Source organism: Zalophus californianus, chromosome 3 (assembly GCF_009762305.2).
Source record: "Zalophus californianus isolate mZalCal1 chromosome 3, mZalCal1.pri.v2, whole genome shotgun sequence".
NCBI lineage: Eukaryota > Metazoa > Chordata > Mammalia > Carnivora > Otariidae > Zalophus > Zalophus californianus.
Genome location: NC_045597.1, coordinates 62,968,393 through 62,988,499, shown reverse-complemented (window position 1 = coordinate 62,988,499; position 20,107 = coordinate 62,968,393). Strand labels below are relative to the sequence as shown.

At 33.7% G+C, this 20,107-nt stretch overlaps 1 protein-coding gene across 1 annotated transcript in view; it reads left to right on the top strand.

The window, feature by feature from the left end:
* COG6 (component of oligomeric golgi complex 6) overlaps positions 1-20,107 on the top strand; it is an 89,186-nt gene that overhangs the window by 60,148 nt on the left and 8,931 nt on the right. The window contains exons 14-18 of the mRNA XM_027589988.2: positions 3,970-4,101; positions 4,435-4,602; positions 7,755-7,862; positions 9,402-9,455; positions 12,240-12,319. Coding sequence (XP_027445789.1) covers positions 3,970-4,101; positions 4,435-4,602; positions 7,755-7,862; positions 9,402-9,455; positions 12,240-12,319 — 542 coding nt within the window. The remainder of the gene's footprint in view (positions 1-3,969; positions 4,102-4,434; positions 4,603-7,754; positions 7,863-9,401; positions 9,456-12,239; positions 12,320-20,107) is intronic.

The window sequence follows — 20,107 nt, the reverse complement described above, 5'->3', positions numbered from 1 at the left end:
TGGAGGATTTGTTAATTCTTGATTATTATTTTTTCTTTTTAGGAAAGGTTTTGGGAAACTGAGACACACACACACACATTTCCTCTGGTGCTGCCTATTTCTATATTAAAGCTGTTAGAGTGCTGGCAGATCTTACTGATTTATACTTATCTAAAGATTCCCGAGTCATTTTTTATTTGACTAGCTTCTGTGCATTTTATATTACTTATGTATATGCATGCATGTGTATGTAATACCTGTATATTCTAATTAAAATTTCTAAAATTTTAAGTACACTTAACTTTAATAACAAATAGTTTAGTTTAAAACATTGAAAACACAAAGGACAAAATAATGGTCATCTATCCCTTGTTATCCTGAATTAATTGCTATTAACAGGTTGACATGTTTCATTCAGTTTGGGTGATTGCTCTATTATTTTTGTAAAATTGATATGCATAAATTCATGGTAAGGATTCAAACCATGCAGAAAAACACAAAGATGAAAGTTTTTAAAAATTCCTTCATTTAGGAATAATTTTAAATAACCATCATTGCCATCAGTTTTTTTTTAAGATTTTATTTATCTGACAGAGAGAGCACAAGCATGGGGAGTGGTAGAGGGAGAAGCAGGTTCCCTGCTGAGCAGGGAGCCCAATATGGGGCTTGGTCCCAGCACCTTGAGATCATGACTTGATCCGAAGGCAGACACTTAACTGCCTGAGCCACCCAGGTGCCCCTCATTGCCAATCAGTTTAACATTTTATATATCTTTTTAAATTGGATGAATGAATAGAAAATACTTTTATAGGAGATGACTTCATATTCTGGATTCTTTCTTAATTCAGTTTGAATTTAATACAAAAAAGGAAATAAAACTGAAAGAGATGTGAAACTTGAAATAAATATTTGCCATGAGAGATACTTTTCCTTCAATTTTGGCTTCAATCTTGGCTTCATGTGTTTGGGGCTCTGTTGTTAAATGCACACATGTTTGTAATGGTCATGTCTTCTTAATAACATTATAAAATACCCTTCTTTATTTCTTTTTTTTTAAGATTTTATTTATTTGAGAGATAGAATGAGATAGAGAGAGAGCATCAGAGGGGGGAGGGTCAGAGGGAGAAGCAGACTCCCTGCTGAGCAGGGAGCTCGACGTGGGACTCGATCCTGGGACTCCAGGATCATGGAGTGGTGCCCTGGGAATTACATGGACTCCAGGATCATGACCTGAGCTGAAGGCAGTCGCTTAACCAGCTGAGCCACCCAGGCGCCCTACCCTTCTTTATTTCTAATAACAATTTTTGTCTTCAGAGTTTATTTTGTCTGAAATCAGTATAGATACTGTAGCTCTTTTGGTTTTTGTATGCAAGGTTTATCATTTCCCATCCTTTCACTTTCGACCTTTTTGTGTCTTTAAATCTAAAGTGTTTCTTTGAAGACAGCATGTAGATAGTTGGATTATTCTTTTTAAAAAATCCATCTGCCACGCTGCTTTTTAGATGGCATTTCTAATCCATTTACATTTAATTTAATTGCTAATAAAGTAGTACCATTTCGCTATTCTTGTATGTTTTAACTGTTTTTGTTCCTCTGTCCCTCTATTATTGCCTTCTTTTGTGTTACTATTTTCTAGTATACTACTTTAATTCCCTTACTATTTATTTAAATATATGTGAGTGAAAGTTTGTGTGTGTAGTTAGTTAGTTTCTTAGTGGTGCCCTGGGAATTACAATTAACATCTTAATTTATAACAGTTCAGGTTAATACCAACTTTCAATAGCACATGAAAGCTTTACTCCTACATAGCCTAGTTTTCCTCTTTACACTATTATTTTTACAAATTACATCTTTCTACATTATGTGCTCATTAACATGGCATTATAATTATTGCTTCATGCAGTTGTCTTGTAAATAAGGGAAAAAAGGAATTACAAATGGAAAGTATATTAATACTGCCTTGTATTTGTCTATGTCAGAACCTTTACTGGTGTTCTTTATTTCTTCATATGAATTTAAGTTATCTCTAGTGTCCCTGTACTTTAGCCTGAAGGATTTCCCATATTTCTCGTGGAACAGGTTTCCTAGTGAACAGTTTTTGTTTCTTGGGAATGTCAATTTCTCTGTCAACTATTCTTGAAGGATAGTTTTACTGAATATAGAAATCTTTTGTTGACAGTCTCAGCCCTTGACTATTGCCATCCAGTGGCTTCTGGCCTCCATGTTTTCTGATGAGAAATCAGCTGTTAATCTTATGAGCTTCCTTTGTCATAATGTTACTTCTCTCCTACTTGCAAATTTCCTGTCTTTTGGCAGTTTGATTGTGATGTGTCTTAGTGTGGATCTATTTAAGTTATTCTGTGTGGAGTTTATGAGCTTATTGAATGTTTAGATTAATGTTTTGTCTTAATCACATTTGCAAAGTTTTTGTCATTATTTCTTCAAATATTCTTTCTGCACTTCTCTCTTCTAAGATCCCCATTGTACTTATGTTGATGGTGTTCCATAGGTATCTGAAGCTCTGTGAACTTTCTTTCATTTTTTTTTTCTTCCAATTCTGCAGACTGGATAAGTTTAATTGGCCTATCTTCAAGTTCAGTGATCATTTATTCAGCCTACTCAAATGTACCATTGAATCCCTATAGTGAATTTTTCATTTTAGAGATTTTCAACTACAGAATTTCCATTTGGTTACTTTTTTTTATCATTTCTATCTCTTTATTGATGTTCTCTATTTGATGAGACATTCTTTTCATACTTTAGTTCATTAACATGGTTTCCTTTAGTTTTTTGAACATATTTAAAATAGCTGATTTAAAGTTTTTCAGTAGTAACTCCAATGTTTGGGCTTCCTCAGGGAAAGTTCCTATTGACTTTTTTTTTTTTCTGTGTATGGACTGTATGTTTTTGTTTCTTTGCGTGTCTTATATTTTTTGGTTTTGTTTTGTGAAGGAGGGGAGGATTTTCAGAGGTCCATACTTTGCCATTCCTGCTGATGTCACTTATGTATTAACTTTTCTATATAAAACATTCTTAATATAAATCCAGATATTTATAAATTCTTACACCTTTCTATCTGACACAAGGCTATAGTCTCTTACATGGACTTCTAAGTATGAGATTTTATAAATAAAACAAAATCTGTCTATATTACTATTATAAGTACTGAGAAAAATGTGTTTTAAAAAAATTCACAGGGATGTCTTCTTGGATATCATGATGCTGGCAAGTAGGGGTAATGAACTTGGCATACTTTCCAGTTACTAAGTGCCTAGTACTCTACCAGCAGTTTAGATGCAACAATCAAACTTAGTCCTTACAGAATGTCTCTGAAGCTCTGAGAAGTTAAAGAGCTTACCCAGGACTACACAACTGGTAAATGGTAATCTAAAATGTAAAACTAATCTTTAACTTGAGTTCTTAAGATTTTAGTGGCAGTGTTATACTGTGTAGAATACAGTGTGTACTGCATTTTTGTGTAGCCCATAAACCAATCCCTTGAAAATCGCCTGTGGTGCTTATTGAAAGATAGATTCCTAGGCCCCAAACCTATGTATATTGAACCAAAATCTCTGAGATTTGGGCCTGGGGTGGATGACGATTCTCAGTTATGTTACTGGGGGAGTGGTGGTTTCTGGATTGCCTTTTTCTTATGACTTGGGCAAAAAAAACAAAAACAGTAAGCCATTTCAAGTTTATATAAAATATAATTCTACAATTCAAAGACCACTAAGTTTTCTTATAATTTTTGAATTTTGGAAGTACAAATTCTGCACTGCTATGAGAAGAATATATTCTGTAGTAATATAACAAAAAACTTTTGTTGTTCTTTCTATGCTTATTAGTATAAGCTACTGATAAATTACAGGTTTTATAACATGTCAAAGCTTTACATCTTTTATATGTATTATTTTACTATGAATTACATTTATTTATACATTAAAATTTAGTGGAAAATGTAAGCAGTGGATGAACCACCCTTTATTTTAGGTTGAACTCCCACCACCTGATCTTGGACCAAGTTCTGCATTAAATCAGACACTCATGTTGTTGCGTGAAGTTTTGGCATCTCACGATTCTTCAGTTGTACCATTAGATGCCCGTCAAGCTGACTTTGTGCAAGTATGTTATAAATCATTTTTAATAATTATACTTATTGCTCCCTATTATATATTCTGTTGAAATTCTGGCATTTTATAACCCATAACAATCCTTCTCATTGATTTTTTCCTTCAAATATTAAACCAGCTCTCTTTAATTTGAAAGTATTTTATTTAGTGATGCTCATTGTAAAAAACATTATGACTACTGTACCATTTAATCTTTTTAAAATGTATTTCTGTAAGTTGGCCCCCTTCCAGTTAGTTTGATATTCGTTCTGAAGTACTGTTCACCCAGGCCTGTATCACTGATTGGGGAATAAAAAATAAATTTCATTTTATTTTTCATTTAAAGGTTTTATCATGTGTCTTGGATCCTCTCCTCCAAATGTGTACTGTATCTGCCAGCAATTTAGGCACAGCTGACATGGCCACTTTCATGGTCAATTCACTATATATGATGAAGACAACACTAGCTCTGTTTGAGTTCACTGACAGACGTCTAGAAATGCTACAATTTCAGGTAAATTTTACCATAAGATGACAGCTTACTGTGATGGAGCTTTTTCTGTATACGATCTCAGTTACTGGCTTTAATCCAATTTCAGTGACCTACTTTCTATAAATCCTTTGGTATAATCTGATGGAAGTCCATACACACACACACACACACACACACACACACTCGGTAGTTTGGATTTGTTTGGGGGAAGCTAGAATATATAATAAATATGACATTTTATTCAAACCATAGTTTGTGATGATGGAATGAAGCTTTTCTTATTGATTGGAACAGTTATTCTGTATGCAGATTTCAGTTTCTGAACTGTGAATAATATGCTATATTTTTCAAGCTTTCTAGCTAGTGCAGAAGGTGTTACAGAGGACAGATATATTTTTATCTATGTGTAAACCAGTGTTAGGCAAAACATTACAGTTTGTTATACCAGTGACTCTAGTCCTATAAGCCAAATGGTATTGCTTAAGAGTTTGTAAAGTGGCTAAAACAAAGCCATTTGTAAAATTTACCAGATACTTGGCTTCTGATTTTGAAATAGTGGATTTTGGTAAATATAATATTTTTAAGAAAAAACTCTGAATGTTCTGTGTTATTACAAGTATATAAGTAATTTGGCAGTGGCTATGGTAAAAATTCATTTGTAAAGTTTTAGGGGTTTCTAAGGAATAAGTTTTGATACATCTAAACTTGTGATATTTTCTGATTTCTAATTCCTTCTTTTAAAAGAAGTATAATGAAGTATGATTAATTTTCCTTCCTTACATAACTTTTTTTGTGGAATTAATAAAATTCTTTTTTTTTTAATTCTTTGGTTTTTACTGTATTTATCACTAATTCAACCCCCAAACTCAACCATTTGTCTAAATCTTTTCTCAAGAAGTTCAGATATATCAGGTGTTCATCAATCTGTTTTTTTTTTAAAGATTTTTTTTTTTTATTTATTTATTGAGAGAGAGAGAGAATGGTAGAGAGCATGAGAGGGAAGAAGGTCAGAGGGAGAGGCAGACTCCCCGCTGAGCAGGGAGCCCGATGCGGGACTCGATCCCGGGACTCCAGGATCATGACCCGAGCCGAAGGCAGTTGCTTAACCAACTGAGCCACCCAGGCACCCCAATCTGTTTTATCCCCAATTATCTGTGTTTCTTAACTATTCTGTGGTCATGTTTTGCATTCCAAGGGGACAAGCCCCAGTGTGTAAGTGCCTAGGCAGCCTGTACTTATTCCATGCTTGCTGATTGGCTGTTGGCCATTGCTTGTTGCGTGGGCCAGCCCAGAGTCAGTGTGAGAGAGGACTGTACAATGATGCAGATACTGGAAGGTGTGGTTTATTTAGGCCCTCCAAAGAAAGTTCACCTTGTGGAGTAAAAGATTCTTGATTTTCAGAGTTTTTCTATCAGTAGTCTATTAATGTTCCTCCACTCTTACTTGCCTTCTTCCAGTGTTTCAAGTAAGGTGTTCAGACTAGTCTGATTCTCTTTTTTGTGGTAACTTATTCTGTCCATCTGGAAGCTTGTAAGGATTTTCCTTTGAGTTCAGATATTTCCTCAGGATATTTTTTGGTATGTCTCTTTTTCTATTATTTCCATTTGGATTTTGCAGAGCCATTTCAGTCTGAAGATTCAACCCTTTCTTTTGCTCAGTAAAGTTTTTTACTATCTAATTAATTACCACTTTTCCATCTGTTACTTTTTGTATTCTGAAGTTCCTATCCTTAGTTGGTTTTATCTCTAGAATCTCTCTTCTAATTTCTTTTTATATCTTTAATTTAATCTTTCTTTGATATTACTGTATTACTTTTCTTCTGTTCTTCTTCAGATACTCATTTGGTTTTAGCAGTAACTCTTTCATTAAATGTTTATATTTACACATCTTGTTTTTCTTTGATTTCCAGTAAGTCTAGTGACTGAGGGCTCTAATTGTACTTCCTTGGACATTCACTTAAAAAAAAATTAAAGTACTCTGTGTCTTTTTTTTTTAAAGATTTTTATTTATTTATTGAGAGAGAGAGAATGGTAGAGAGAGAGCACGAGAGGGAAGAGGGTCAGAGGGAGAAGCAGACTCCCTGCTGAGCAGGAAGCCCGATGCGGGACTCGATCCCGGGACTCCAGGATCATGACCTGAGCCGAAGGCAGTCGCTTAACCGACTGAGCCACCCAGGCACCCTACTCTGTGTCTTTTAATAGAGTTGCCTCCGGAAAAGATATTTGTTCTAATTATTCAGATGGGTTTTCTCTTAGAACATACTCACGTCTTTTAAGTTAACGTTTTTTAAGGGGGGAAGGGCTCAGCTATTGGAGTTTACTTGGATAACGGCAAGCATTCGGCTATGAAGAGCACAGTCAGTATACTGTGCCGTGGGCAAACAAACTGGTAAAACTGAGGGAACTCCCTGGTCAGGAAAAGATGGAAGACTCCCAAACTCTCGGGCCTATACTGGTAAGAGTAAGGGAGCAGCAGGCTTCTTCCCACTTGGGGATACTTCAGCCCATCAGGGGAGTCCACTTGTGTGGATTTTGCCCCCATTAGCATTGGATGGCTTCCTCAAAGATAACACAAAGCGGGTGAGCATATACAACTCACATCTGCTAGTTCACATCTTCATGGGCAGTTCCTAAACCTGAAATCTTTGACCAACCTCCTGCTGGGTCCTCAGCTCTCCCCTAACTATAACAAACCTGCTTCTCCAGACGGCACATTTGATTGGTTGAGTCGGTCCAGTAAGTTGGGAGGGTAAGGGAATGTGGAGGTCAGAAACATAAGGCCTTCATCTTCCCAGAAGTCTTCCTAAATATTTTATTTTACACTGTTGTTATTTTTTAGTGTTTCTTGTTTTTTGTTTGTGTTTTGCTTTGCTTAGTGCCATCTTTTGAAAAAGCTGACAGGCAACTCAGATTTTTTGACTAGTGGCTAGTCCTGGAGTCCTCTTCAGTTATCATTTTTAAAGTGAGACTCTCTCCCTTTTGTAGACGGACTTCCTCTTTGGGGAAGGAAAAGCTTTTGTCACAGAAGCAGCTCCTGTGCCTCATGGTCTGGCCTCATAGCCACTGCAAGGAGCAAGTCCCTGATGAAGAGCTCACTCCAGGGTGGTCTACTTCTACTCTCATCAGTCCTATTCCTCTCTTAAAACATGTTCTTTCTGTTGTGTTTTATTTTAGATTGAGGCGCATTTGGACACACTTATAAATGAGCAAGCTTCTTATGTTTTAACTAGAGCAGGCTTGAGTTCTATCTATAACACCCTACAGCAACATAAGCCTGAACAGGTAAGCACATGCTGGATCCTAATTAGAGAAATGCCCATTTAGAGCATGGGTTCTAGAGCTAGACTCTAGTTTGAATCTTGGCTCTGCCACTTAATGTTGTTTTTCACTGGGAAAGTGACTTATCTCTCTGTATCTATTTCCTCATCTGTGGAATTGGGGTGATGTTAATATCTGTATCATAGTGTTGTTCTGAAAATAAAGTGAGAAAATACATGTACAGTTCCTAGATGACTACCCGAGATGTAGTAGAGTGCCCCCAAATATTAACTGTCCTTTTTACTATGGTAATTTTGGTTAAAAATAATGGAAAAAAACCTTTCGTATTATAAAATATATAAAGGATATTCATACTGATAAATTTTCCAGAGTCCTATATCACTATGAGTTAATTGAATGCATAGATTACTGTGTAAATGCAGTCATCCCCTTTTTAACTTAGTGAATCTTGGTCTGTTACTTTGGAAAGGTAAATACTTTGAGGCCAGCATAAGATCTTGTTAAGCTATAGAACTACAATGGAAACAGAGAAGGGAATGGGGGAACCCGAGAAATCTATGTCAGGATCTTTCTTTAAAAAGCAGAGAACTCTGATGGGAGGGATGGGGGAGCTGGGTGATGGACACTGGGGAGGGTATATGCTATGGTGAGCCCTGTGAATTGTGTAAGACTTTTGAATCACAGACCTGTACCTCTGAAACAAATAATACATTATATGTTAAAAAAAAAGTAGGAAGGGAAAAATGAAGGGGGGGAATCAAACAGGGAGACGAACCATGAGAGACTATGGACTCTGAGAAACAAACTGAGGGTTCTAGAGGGGAGGGGGTAGGGGGTTGGGTTAGCCCGGTGATGGGTATTAAAGAAGGCACGTACTGCATGGAGCACTGGGTGTTATATGCAAACAATGAATCATGGAACACTACATCAAAAACTAATGATGTAATGTATGGTGATTAATATAACATAATAAAATAAAATAAATTAAATTAAATTAAAAAAATAAAAAGCAGAGAACTCATTTAAATGGCATTAACATGAAGAATATTTGTAGTCCAGGAACTTTTAAATGAGGCTTTCAGAAATAACCAGTTCCAAATTTTTTATTCTGATAAGGCAGCAAGCAAATTTCTACCAAAGAGGAATCAGTTCTGCTGCTGTTTTATACTACCTACCTAAAATTGTCAGAGTGCAACTTCAAGCCGCCATGATTTACTGACATTTTCTAAGTGCTTCCTTGCGTTTTGCCTTGCTTCTATGTAAATCTGAAATATCCTGGTATTCCCATTGTTAATAAACTTGTGTTTTTCACTCCCTCCAACAAATATGATTGCGTGCCTTCGTGCTAGTTACATAAAAATGATCAAGTCGTAGTCTCTGCTGTAGTTGACGTTGAAGAGATGACACTTGAGTTCTTTGGAAAGGAGCTGAATTTCCAAATTTGGGGAATCTATTAATAGACTATAGTTCATAAATGAACTGAAACTATAGCACCTTTTTTTACATCTTGTTTTTGCTGTTTTGTTTTGTTTTGTTTTTTAGGGCTCTTTAGCTAATTTGCCCAACCTAGATTCTGTGGCACTGAAGGCTGCAATGGTAAGTGAATAGTAAAGCATTTCAACATAGGTTTCCTCTATACTAATTATTATTAACTTTTTCCTGGGTGGTAATTTTTATCTCTTGATATACCACATTCACATTGGGTGCAAGAATGTTTCCTTTAACTAAGGTCTGACCAAGACATACGTTTGTAGTAGTATTCCACTCTACCCTAACTCCTCATCATTCCTGTTTAGGTTTTCTTGATTTTCAGAGTTTTACTTTTAACGTAATGGAGAAACAGAAATGACAGATGAAAAGTTGTTAGGCTATATATCATTAAAGACTTCCTACTGTTAGTGATCTTTGACTTACAGTTCTTGATTTCTTCCTGAGATGATAACTGAAATTGGATTCCAGTCTTAAAATAATATATTACTCTTGAGTGTGAGACTCCTCAAACTCCACTTTATTTCCTTCTTTTCAAGTGAGGAGCTTGCCTGCACATCTGTGAGCACCACTTCTTATAGCATGTTTCCATGTCTTACGTATATACTTGGCACGTATGTATATCCACCAGTCAGATGACACTTGTTTAGCCAACATAGGATGACCTTGTTTGGAAGCTTTGTAGTAATAACAACAGTGTCTTTAGCATTTATTGAGCATGCTAGTGTTTTTCGTATGCTAACTCTAATCCTCTGAACAAACCCATTCAGCCTAGCACTGACATTCTCAACTCCTATATGCCTCTCCTATCCTAAGTATTTAAATACTCCCCACAATGGCTTGACTTCAGCACACAGTTCTCCTGGATGACTTTTGATACCAAGGCTTTGTTACCTATCATCTTACAGAGCTAAATTATATGAAAGGGATAAGCCCACAAGATACGTAACAATGCAAAGAGTGCAGAACCAACAATATTAATATTAGAGAAGATAGATTTTAAAAACACTAAATAAAATAAATAAGGAATATTATGTCATGATAAAAACATATATACACATAGAGAGAAATAATTATAACTTCTGTTCATCAAACATCACAGTAAAAACTATAAAAATATGAAGATTTTATTCTAACAAGTTTAAAAATAAATAAAAATGAATAAATTTTAGATTAATTAAAAAAGGTAAGTGTCTTAGAAAGTTAAATACACACTCACCCTACTACCCAGGAGTCCCACTTCACGGTATTCTCCCCACTCCCGAATGAGGACATAAGTCTACACATTACAAAGATCAGTAACCTTAGTTAGTACTCAATGAATGTGTTTCCTCCCTCTCTCTCTCCCCCACCAACACATATCCAGTCCATAATATAAACCCACAAAATATATTTAAACCCCATTACAAATTATTTTGTGCTTGCTCTTAAACTTTAATAGCAGTTAAGTTGAATATCTCTCTCTCTAAAGAAACAGAATCTTGTTTTGTGTGTGGTCCATCATTTTATATATAACTGTCTGTTGCCTTCACTTGAATGCTTCAGGGCACTTCAGTTCAGCATATCCCAGAATTGAACTCTTTTAATTAAGTCTTTCCTGCCCCACCCCCAGGTCCTCTTCCAAGTTTCCCAACACAGAAAGTGGTAAGAGCACCTGTCCATTATCATTTCAACATTATCTGCTGTTTCCTAGGCATCCGATTACTAAGAATTGGGATGAAGATAGACGTGATCTAGTAAGGAGTGTAGCTGTTGCACAACTAAATAAATGTGAAAAGAATACAGTTATGAATTGTGATAATGCTGTGAATTAAATTATACAGATCCAGATCTGGAAGTCAGCCCTTACACCTTGTCACTAACCACATGCTGATGGTTTTACTGTCCAGTTCTCTCAAATATCTCCTCTTCTATTTACCATGTTACTGTCCTTGTGGTCTAAGATGGCTTCAATAGCCACCTATTTGGTATTCTTGCATCTACCATTACAACCTTCCCTCCTTCTTGCTGTAGCCAGATGTAGCTTCTTAAAACTTAAATCAGATTATTCCCCTCCTTCAATGGTTTCCTAAATGCTTTTACCAGTAAGAATTAAAATCCTTTAAAAAAGCGTAGGAGACCTACATGAACCGATCTCTGTTAGCCATTCTCTTTCTCACCTCAAGCCTTCACCCATGCTATCCCATGCATGCTACCCCCTGAGCCCCCACTACACACTCTCTTACTTAATCCCTATTCATCTCTTAAGATCTCACTTCACATGTTCTTTCTTCAGATTCTTTTGCCAAACACAGAAACTAGGTCCATCCTCCTGGTTTACACTTTTATAGTACTTTGGTGTTTTCCTTCATAGCATCTAACATAATTTGTAATTATATATTTACTTACATTATTATTTGTTTATTACCTTTCTCAGTAGATCATAAGTTCTGTGAAGCTAGGGTCTGGCCTCTTTTGCTCACCATTATACACACTTTACCTAATATAGTACCTTCCTAATAGTAGGTACTCAATAAATATTAGTTGAATGAATAGGTAAATTAACAATTAACAAATACAGTGGATTTAAGAAAGTAAGGTAGACTTGAAATCTGATGACCTTGCTTGTTAATATTGTTACTCAAAAGTTTGGTGAAGGAGATTAAGATGAATGACATGGATTCAGAATTTTACAAGTAGCTATTGCTGATATTGACTACATTAAGAAGTTGACACTTTAGAGAATTTTAGTTAGAATGTTGAAGCAATAACTCATTTTGATCACAAAGAACTCATTATTTGTATCATGGTATGTTTGCTAAGATTTAACCCTTATAAAGTGATGGTTGTATTTGAGATGTCTACTAACAAATATATGCACTTTATGTTTTGCTCTTTCTCTGTTTCATGTAGGTTCAGTTTGATCGTTACCTCTCAGCCCCAGACAGCTTGCTGATGCCACAGCTGAACTTTCTTCTAAGTACCACAGTGAAGTAAGTATTTTTTGGTTGCAACTAGTTGGTGAAGATTCATATATTTTTAAAAATACTATGCACATTTCTTGGAAAAAATTTATTTTCAGGAATAGATTTACCATTGAAGATCTGTAGTTTTATGCCTGAGGTCCCCTAGGAGATCTGACCTGACTCTGTTCATACTTACTGCTTGCACGTACGCAGCTCCAAAATCTCTATTTAGTGAATGGTTTATAAAATTAATGTGAATATAATTGGATGTATATAGCCATAATACCAAATTCCCTTATATTAACTAACATGTCAGAATGACATTGAAAATGTCATGGGAGATCAATAATATATTAATTGCACAGTGCAGATGAACTACTTTATGGACTATTTTGGATCTGTAGATATGTTTTTAATTGTTCATTATCACATATTTATCAGGAATGTGTTCAAGACAAAGAACTATACATTAAAATCTTAGAATATCACATAAGAAACAGATCATATTGTCTGAGTTTCTTGATTATAAGGAAAATATTGACAAATTTAAATTTTGTAAAAGGAAATTAGACAACTCTATATGTTTTTTTTTTTCTTTCCATTCACCCAGTTGTGTATTAAATGCTTTCTGTATAACAGGCACCAAGGATTAAGATTTAAAAGACATTTGCACTGTCTTCATGGAGATTATAGTCTGTTGGGTCATTTAGACATGTGAACAAATATTTATATTAAAAAGTATAATAAGGAAAGAACAATTGAACTTGAAGAAAATATTTCAATTATCTGCAAGGATGCAGTGATACAGAGGTGGTGCTACACTTGTTTTCTGTTTTTCCGGAGAGTACGTCTACAGCAATAAATAAAGCAAGGAGGCAACTCTTGGCTCAACATGCAGAAAAATTTGATATCAATTAGAATTGGCTAGAAATGGGATGGACCATTTTTTTCTCAGGCATAGAGTTAGGGAATTTTCCCATATTAGGTGTAGTTAGAGTGAATGATTTTAATTTTTTTTTACTTTTATGTTTTATTATCCTGAAAGATCTCATACTATCTACATAATGGAAGGCTAAAGACCTGAGAGATGGTAAAAGAAACTCCATTATGCCATGGCTCAAATTGTTGTATGTGTTTCTTAAATTATTTTTTTAAATGAATACCTGCAGCTCTTTTAGATTTAACCACATGTTTCAGTCTTAGCATTTGAGTGTTTGAGTTGTTTGGGACATCACTAAATATAAAACATACCATTATTCTTTTCATAATATGCCAATTGAGGGGAAATTTTAATGTGTTTTATAAAGGATGGCATGCAGCCAAGATGCCATAAAGGAGAAAATGGACAAATTTGGCTACAAAACACTTGAAAGTTTGTTTTTTTTTCACAGAAAACAACAATATAAACTAAGTTAAAATATAAACAATAATGTGGAACAATATTTGCAAGTTATGTAACAGACAAGTTACCCTTAATATTGAACAAAATCCCACAAATCAGGACAAAACAGTAGAAAAACAGGCACTGTATGTTTGGACAATTCACAGAAGACATGCAAGTGGCAAATAAATATATGAGAACATAATAATGATCAAAAATGCAAATTAAAAGAGCAGTGAGAATTTCTGCCTGTCAGATTACTGACAATAAAAAGTTTGTTATATGCTAATGGAAAGGGTCTGGGAAAATGGCATTATTTCATATGCTATTGATGAGAATATAAATTAGTACAATCCTTTTAGAGGGGCAATTTGACAGCATTCAACAAAAATTTTAAAAGTGTACGTCCTTAGACTCAGGGGTACTTCTAAATAGATTTTTCCCTCCCTTTCATAAACTTTAATAATAGTTTAAAGTAAAATTACAGAACTAGCAGTGGAATTAAGCACTTTCTATGACTCTATCTGAATTCTTTATCTGTGAGGACTCCTCAGATTTTCTAAAGCTTAAATGATATTTCAAATCAGATGTTTGTCTCCTATTACTGAAGTATTTTAGTTTTCCATTTACTTTACTGTTTTATTGATTAATAATAATAATAATGTAAATTTTGTTGTTTTATTAACAGCCAGATGAAACATAGTTTTGGTATATTGTTTTAAAATCTAAATTTTTTATATTAGTATTTTGTTTTTATAGTATGTACCTAACATCCTGTTATAAATTCTTACTAATATAGTGACATTTAAAAATTGAGATATGTGGGGTGCCTGGGTGGCTCAGTCGTTAAGCATCTGCCTTTGGCTCAGGTCATGATCCCAGGGTCCTGGGATTGAGCCCCACATCGGGCTCCCTGCTCAGCAGGAAGCCTGCTTCTTCCTCTCCCACTCCCCCCTGCTTGTGTTCCCTCTCTCGCGGTCTCTGCCTCTGTCGAATAAATAAATAAATAAATAAATAAATAAATAAATAAATAAAATCTTTAAAAAAAATAAAATAAAAATTGAGATACACATATAAGTAATAATAGGACAACTAAGAGAAATTGGTTACTACCTATTTAACAGTATCACTTTTTTCATTCAGAAAATTTCTAATGTTGTTTGCAAAGTATTCTAAAATTAAAATGTAACCTGTGAATATATTTTCAGAAGAAAAAATATGATAGCAATTTGGCTACTTATTTTAAAAATCAGGGCTGTTTTGAAAATAAAGGACATTTTATACAGTTAAGATTCACCATGAAAGCAGATTTTCTAACTGCTTTTTTTCCCTTTTTTTTTGATTGATGGCATTTTCTTATTTTCAAAATTAACTTTTATCCTTATTTCTGCTACTGTAGAGGCACAGTGTTTATTTATAAAACATTTGAGACAATAGGACCAGAACTTTTATTCAGCTAAATTTTGAACCTTTTAAAAATGATAATTCATTTTTAATCAAAATTAATTTCATATTTTTATGTCACCAATTTATTTTCTATTCATATTTTATTTAAAATGTCAGTTTATTTGAAATAACTTTGAAGTGTAAAATATTCTTTTTTAATCTTTTTAAAATTTTGTTAATATTCTGCTCTCCTGCACTTTACTGTGGTTGCAGTACCTTTGGGACACCTATCACTCTTGTCTCCCTTTTCTTTGTCCTAGAGTTTGACTGCCTTTCAGAGGAGATTTTGATTGAATCCCTCAGCCTCAAAATAAACTATTGAATAAATTTAAATAACCAGGAAGCAAAGTTGTATAGAAAATGAAGAAAAGGGAAAGAAAATAGGTTTAAGGAATTCTTCCTTCCTTTCTTCCTTGGGGTGAATTAGAAGGGTGTGTTCTTTTTTCAGTGCCAAACTCCAGTATTCACCTTTCAATGGTGTAAATACAGAGATTGGATTACAGAAACCATATTTAAAAATACATAAGTTATTCTCAATGTCTTTTCTTCATGATTCAGAATTATTTCTATGAGTAATTTAAGAAATAAAGGAAATTATAGATGCTTCCTAAAGTGAGCATATCAGAAACTGGATGTGATTTGAGAACTCTTGTTCAGGGATCTTCCTCTATTTTATATACTAGGAGAATAATGTACTAATTAAAAAATAATGGCTTTAAAGGAAGTATTTTTTTAAAGAGGTAGACAGAATAATTTTTCTTTTTCCTCTTTCCTTTAACTGCCTCCTTTTAAGCCACCCGTATTAACTGTCAGGAATACCTGTATCAATAAAAATAAAGTAAGTTTTGGGGGAAAATAGGACTACTAGGGAAAGAACAGCTACTGGAAACCTGTGAGCTGAAAAATAACTGGAGCTTGCATAATGCTTTAGAGACTTCAGAAAGTCCAAGCCTTAAAAACAGAGTTAATTTAGTCCTACAGTAAAGGCTACTTTAGACTCAAAGAAGCTTAAAAACAAACTCCAAAAGATCATGCTGATCTTTAACTAAATTAAATGCCTTCCAGAACAAAACTTAGCACTCATAAAGATGACAACAAATACAATCAACAGTGTAGCATTTATAATGCAATAAAAAATAACTTAGGTGAAGTAGTAGGAAAATATGAACCAAAACTAGAAAAAAAATCTGTCAGTAGAAACAAACTGACAAATGACAATTTATAGAACTAGCAGGTAAAATCTTTTAAGACAGCTATTTACAGTGTGTTCAGGGACTTAAAGGAAAACATACTGAGAGAAAAAATAAGGAATTTTACAAAATGAGAATTCTATACCCAAAAAGTATCATATCTAAAATGAAAAATTAACTGAGTAGGTCTAACTGTCAGTTGGACACCTAGAAAGATCAGTCGGCCTGAAAAAAGTACAGTAGAAACTGAAGCACAGATAAAAAAAATTAAATACTAGAAAAAGATGGAGAGTCTTAGTGAATTGTAACATAATATTAAGCAATCTAAAGTAGGTATAACTGGACTGTCATAGTGAGATTGAGTCAGAAAAAATTTGAAGAAATAAAACTTTTTCCAAATGTGATGGAAAACATGAACCCACAGACTCAAGAAGTTAAATAACCCAACAGAGAAGACCTTACCAAGGTACATCATAATCAAATTACTGAAAACCAGTGATAAAGAGAAAAATCTTGAAAGCAGCCAGAGGGAAAAAAACAGTTTGCAGGGAATAATGGTAAGTATATTATATTACTGACTTCTTGTTAGAGACAGTGCAAACCAGAAGACAATAGAATATCATCTTTAAATATCTACTTTGATAGTGTTTTCATTAAGAGTATCTTTCAAACTGAAAGAGCAATAAATACATTTTGAGATAAACAAAAGCAGAGAGGATTTATTGCTAGTATACTGCACTGTAAGAAATGATAAAAGAAGTCCTTCAGGCTAAAGGAAAAGAATACCAGAAGAAAACTCACAGAGAATAATGAGCACAAGAAATACTAAATATAAATATAGTTGATCGTTGACCATTTATAACAAAAATACAATGAATTGTGGAATTTTTAACATATAGAAATAAAATTTATGACAACAAATACATGAAAGATGGAGTGGGAGGAAAGTAGAAATGTACGTTTGTGATGTTATAAGGTTATATAATATTTTTGAAGGTACATTGTGAACCTTGCAGCAAGCTTTTGAACAAAAATTATCTTAACATGCCAATAGATAAAATAAGATGCTAAAAAACCATCATAATGAAACAAAGCAGAGAAGGAAAAAGAACGGAGGCGCAAATATAAAAAAAAAAAAATAGCAGGATGACAGACTTAAGTTCAGCCTTATAAATATCTATATTAAATGTAAAAGACTTACATACTCCAGATAAAAGGCAGAGCTTCTTAGATTAGATGAAAAAGCATGGCCTGTCTATGTATAAGAAATCCACTTTAAATATAAGGATACAGATATTTAAAAGTAAAAAGATGGTAACAGATATACCATGCAAATACTAATCATAATAAAGCTAAAGTAGCTATATTAATATCAGAAAAATTAGACTGCAGGACAGTTACCAACGATAAAGAGGGACCTTTTATAATAATAGAATCAATTTATGAAGAAGATATAATTATCTTAAATATGTGGAAATAATAGCAGAACTTCAAAAAACAAGCAGTATAAGCTCAAAAAATTTAGGAATAAAAGATACACTGACAATTATAAGTAGATATTTCAACATTGCTATCTTGGTAGTTGATAGAAAAGGTAGACAAAAATCTAGTATGGTGTAGAAGAACTGAACAATGCCACTAATCAGCTCAACCTAATAGAAAGATATAGAATACCACACACAACTATAGAAGGTAACATTCTTTTCAAGTGCATATGAAACATTCACCAAGCTAATATAAGAATGAGCAAAAAAAGAACTGAAAAAGTATAATCCACTAGTGAATATTTCCATCTATGAACATGGGAATTTTATTTTTTCAGATCTTTTAGAATTTTCAATCAAGTTTTGTCATTTCCTCATATAAGCTTCTCTATATATTATCAGCTTTATTCCTAGGAAGTAATTCTGTGACTATTATAATAAGATCTTTTATTTTCCATTACCTGTTCTAATTAGATATTGCTGGTATATAGGAAACATACTAAATTTTATATGATAATTTTGAATGTGGCCAAGCAACTAAACTCTATTTTAGTTCTGTTAGCTTATCAATTGTTTAGTTTTTGGTAAAGACATCTACAAACAATGAGTTTCATTAATCTTTTTCGGTATTTATAACTAAACTCATTATATTGGTTAAGAGCTCCAGGGTAAATGGTAGATGTAATAGTGAATGTGCATCTTATTTTGAACTTTAGTGAAAATATTTCTGTTTCATCATTAAGTGTGATGTTTCCTGTAGATTTTCAGTGTTCCAACATAGTCACATAGTATTCTTCTCAAACTGGTTATGTGATATAGTTAAACCAATAAATTAAATATTACTTCAATCAAAATTCCCATGGAACCACTTCATTACATGTTTATCTAGAAAAAAGTATGGGAGAGGAGACTAGTTACTTTTGAACATCTTCACAGTTATCACTGTGGTCCAAAGGAGTGTCATTTGTGCCTGTATTATCACATTAGCTTCTGAACTATTCTGTTTTTACCCTTGCCCCACCCCAACTCCTACAATGTAATCCATCTGAATACCTCAATAAGATTGATTCTTTAACTTCACTTAATCCTTCCAGTGAGTCCATGAATTACTATTTCCTCTTTACAGAAGAGGACATTGCTTAGAAAGGTTAAATGAACCAAAGGCAAGCAATTAGTAAGAAGCAGAGCCAAGATTTGAATCCAGTATTTCTGATTCCAGAACCTATTCTCTTTAACACTGGCCTGCACTGTATTTTTATTAGTCCTATGTTGAGATTATATTATTATTTTTAAAGGAAGCCCAAAAATGTTTGCATGGTAGGTAACACTTATGTGAGATATGTGGGCAGGGTGTTAATGTAAAATACACTTTTTTTAAAAAGATTTTTTTAAAAAAATAATCTTGATACTTAGTGTGGGGCTTGGACTCACAACTCCAAGACCAAGAAGTCGCACGTTCTTCTGACTGAGCCAACCAGGTGCCCCTAAGATATACTTTAATTTTACAGTGAGTGACAGAAAACTGACCTGGGATGAAAATTAACTTGACTCATTGTGACGTCTTTGATGTTTGTATTATGTTAAAAGAAAAATCAAAATTCTTTAACCAATCTATTATTTATAAGTATATTATCATCTTTTCTTTTTAGTTTTTCAGGCTTAAACTGTTAATGACTTCTTCTCTCCTGTGATGCATTTGATTGCACTCTTAACTGTGGTTCTGTAATAAAGCTCAATTTAGTGATCACAGAGCCTGAATGTTGAAATAAGCTATTTTTAGAAATGCTGGGTTTATGGTAATGATGAAAGTTGTGTCATGTTGTTATGGCAACCAAAATCCTAAAGTACTGATTAATGACAAGCTCACTGATTCTGGAAGTAAGCAGTTCATTTCTTATCACAGCTAAATGCTTTAAATAATTATTTAAAATGTTTTGTGAACATGTTTTAAAACGGATGATATCCTCATTTAGTCATATATTAGTCTTTATTAATATTTTTGAGATTTATAATACTAAATTTTTAGGACATTGTGATATTTATAACTGGACAAATTGAATTTCTTAATGCATGGTATTCTGATGCATGAGAAAAGTATTTGCCCTTCTGTACAATTTTATAACATCTTCATCGCCTCCTTCAGTTTCTTTTTTCTTTTCTCCAGTAATTAATTAACTACATGACTATTATCCTTGATATATGATACACTGGTATAGCAAACTACTTTCTAAATATAAGAAAGACTTTCAGAAACTTGGAAATAGGGCACATCGGGTCTGGGAAAGCAGTGTGTCCTTTCCATGTCACACTGAAG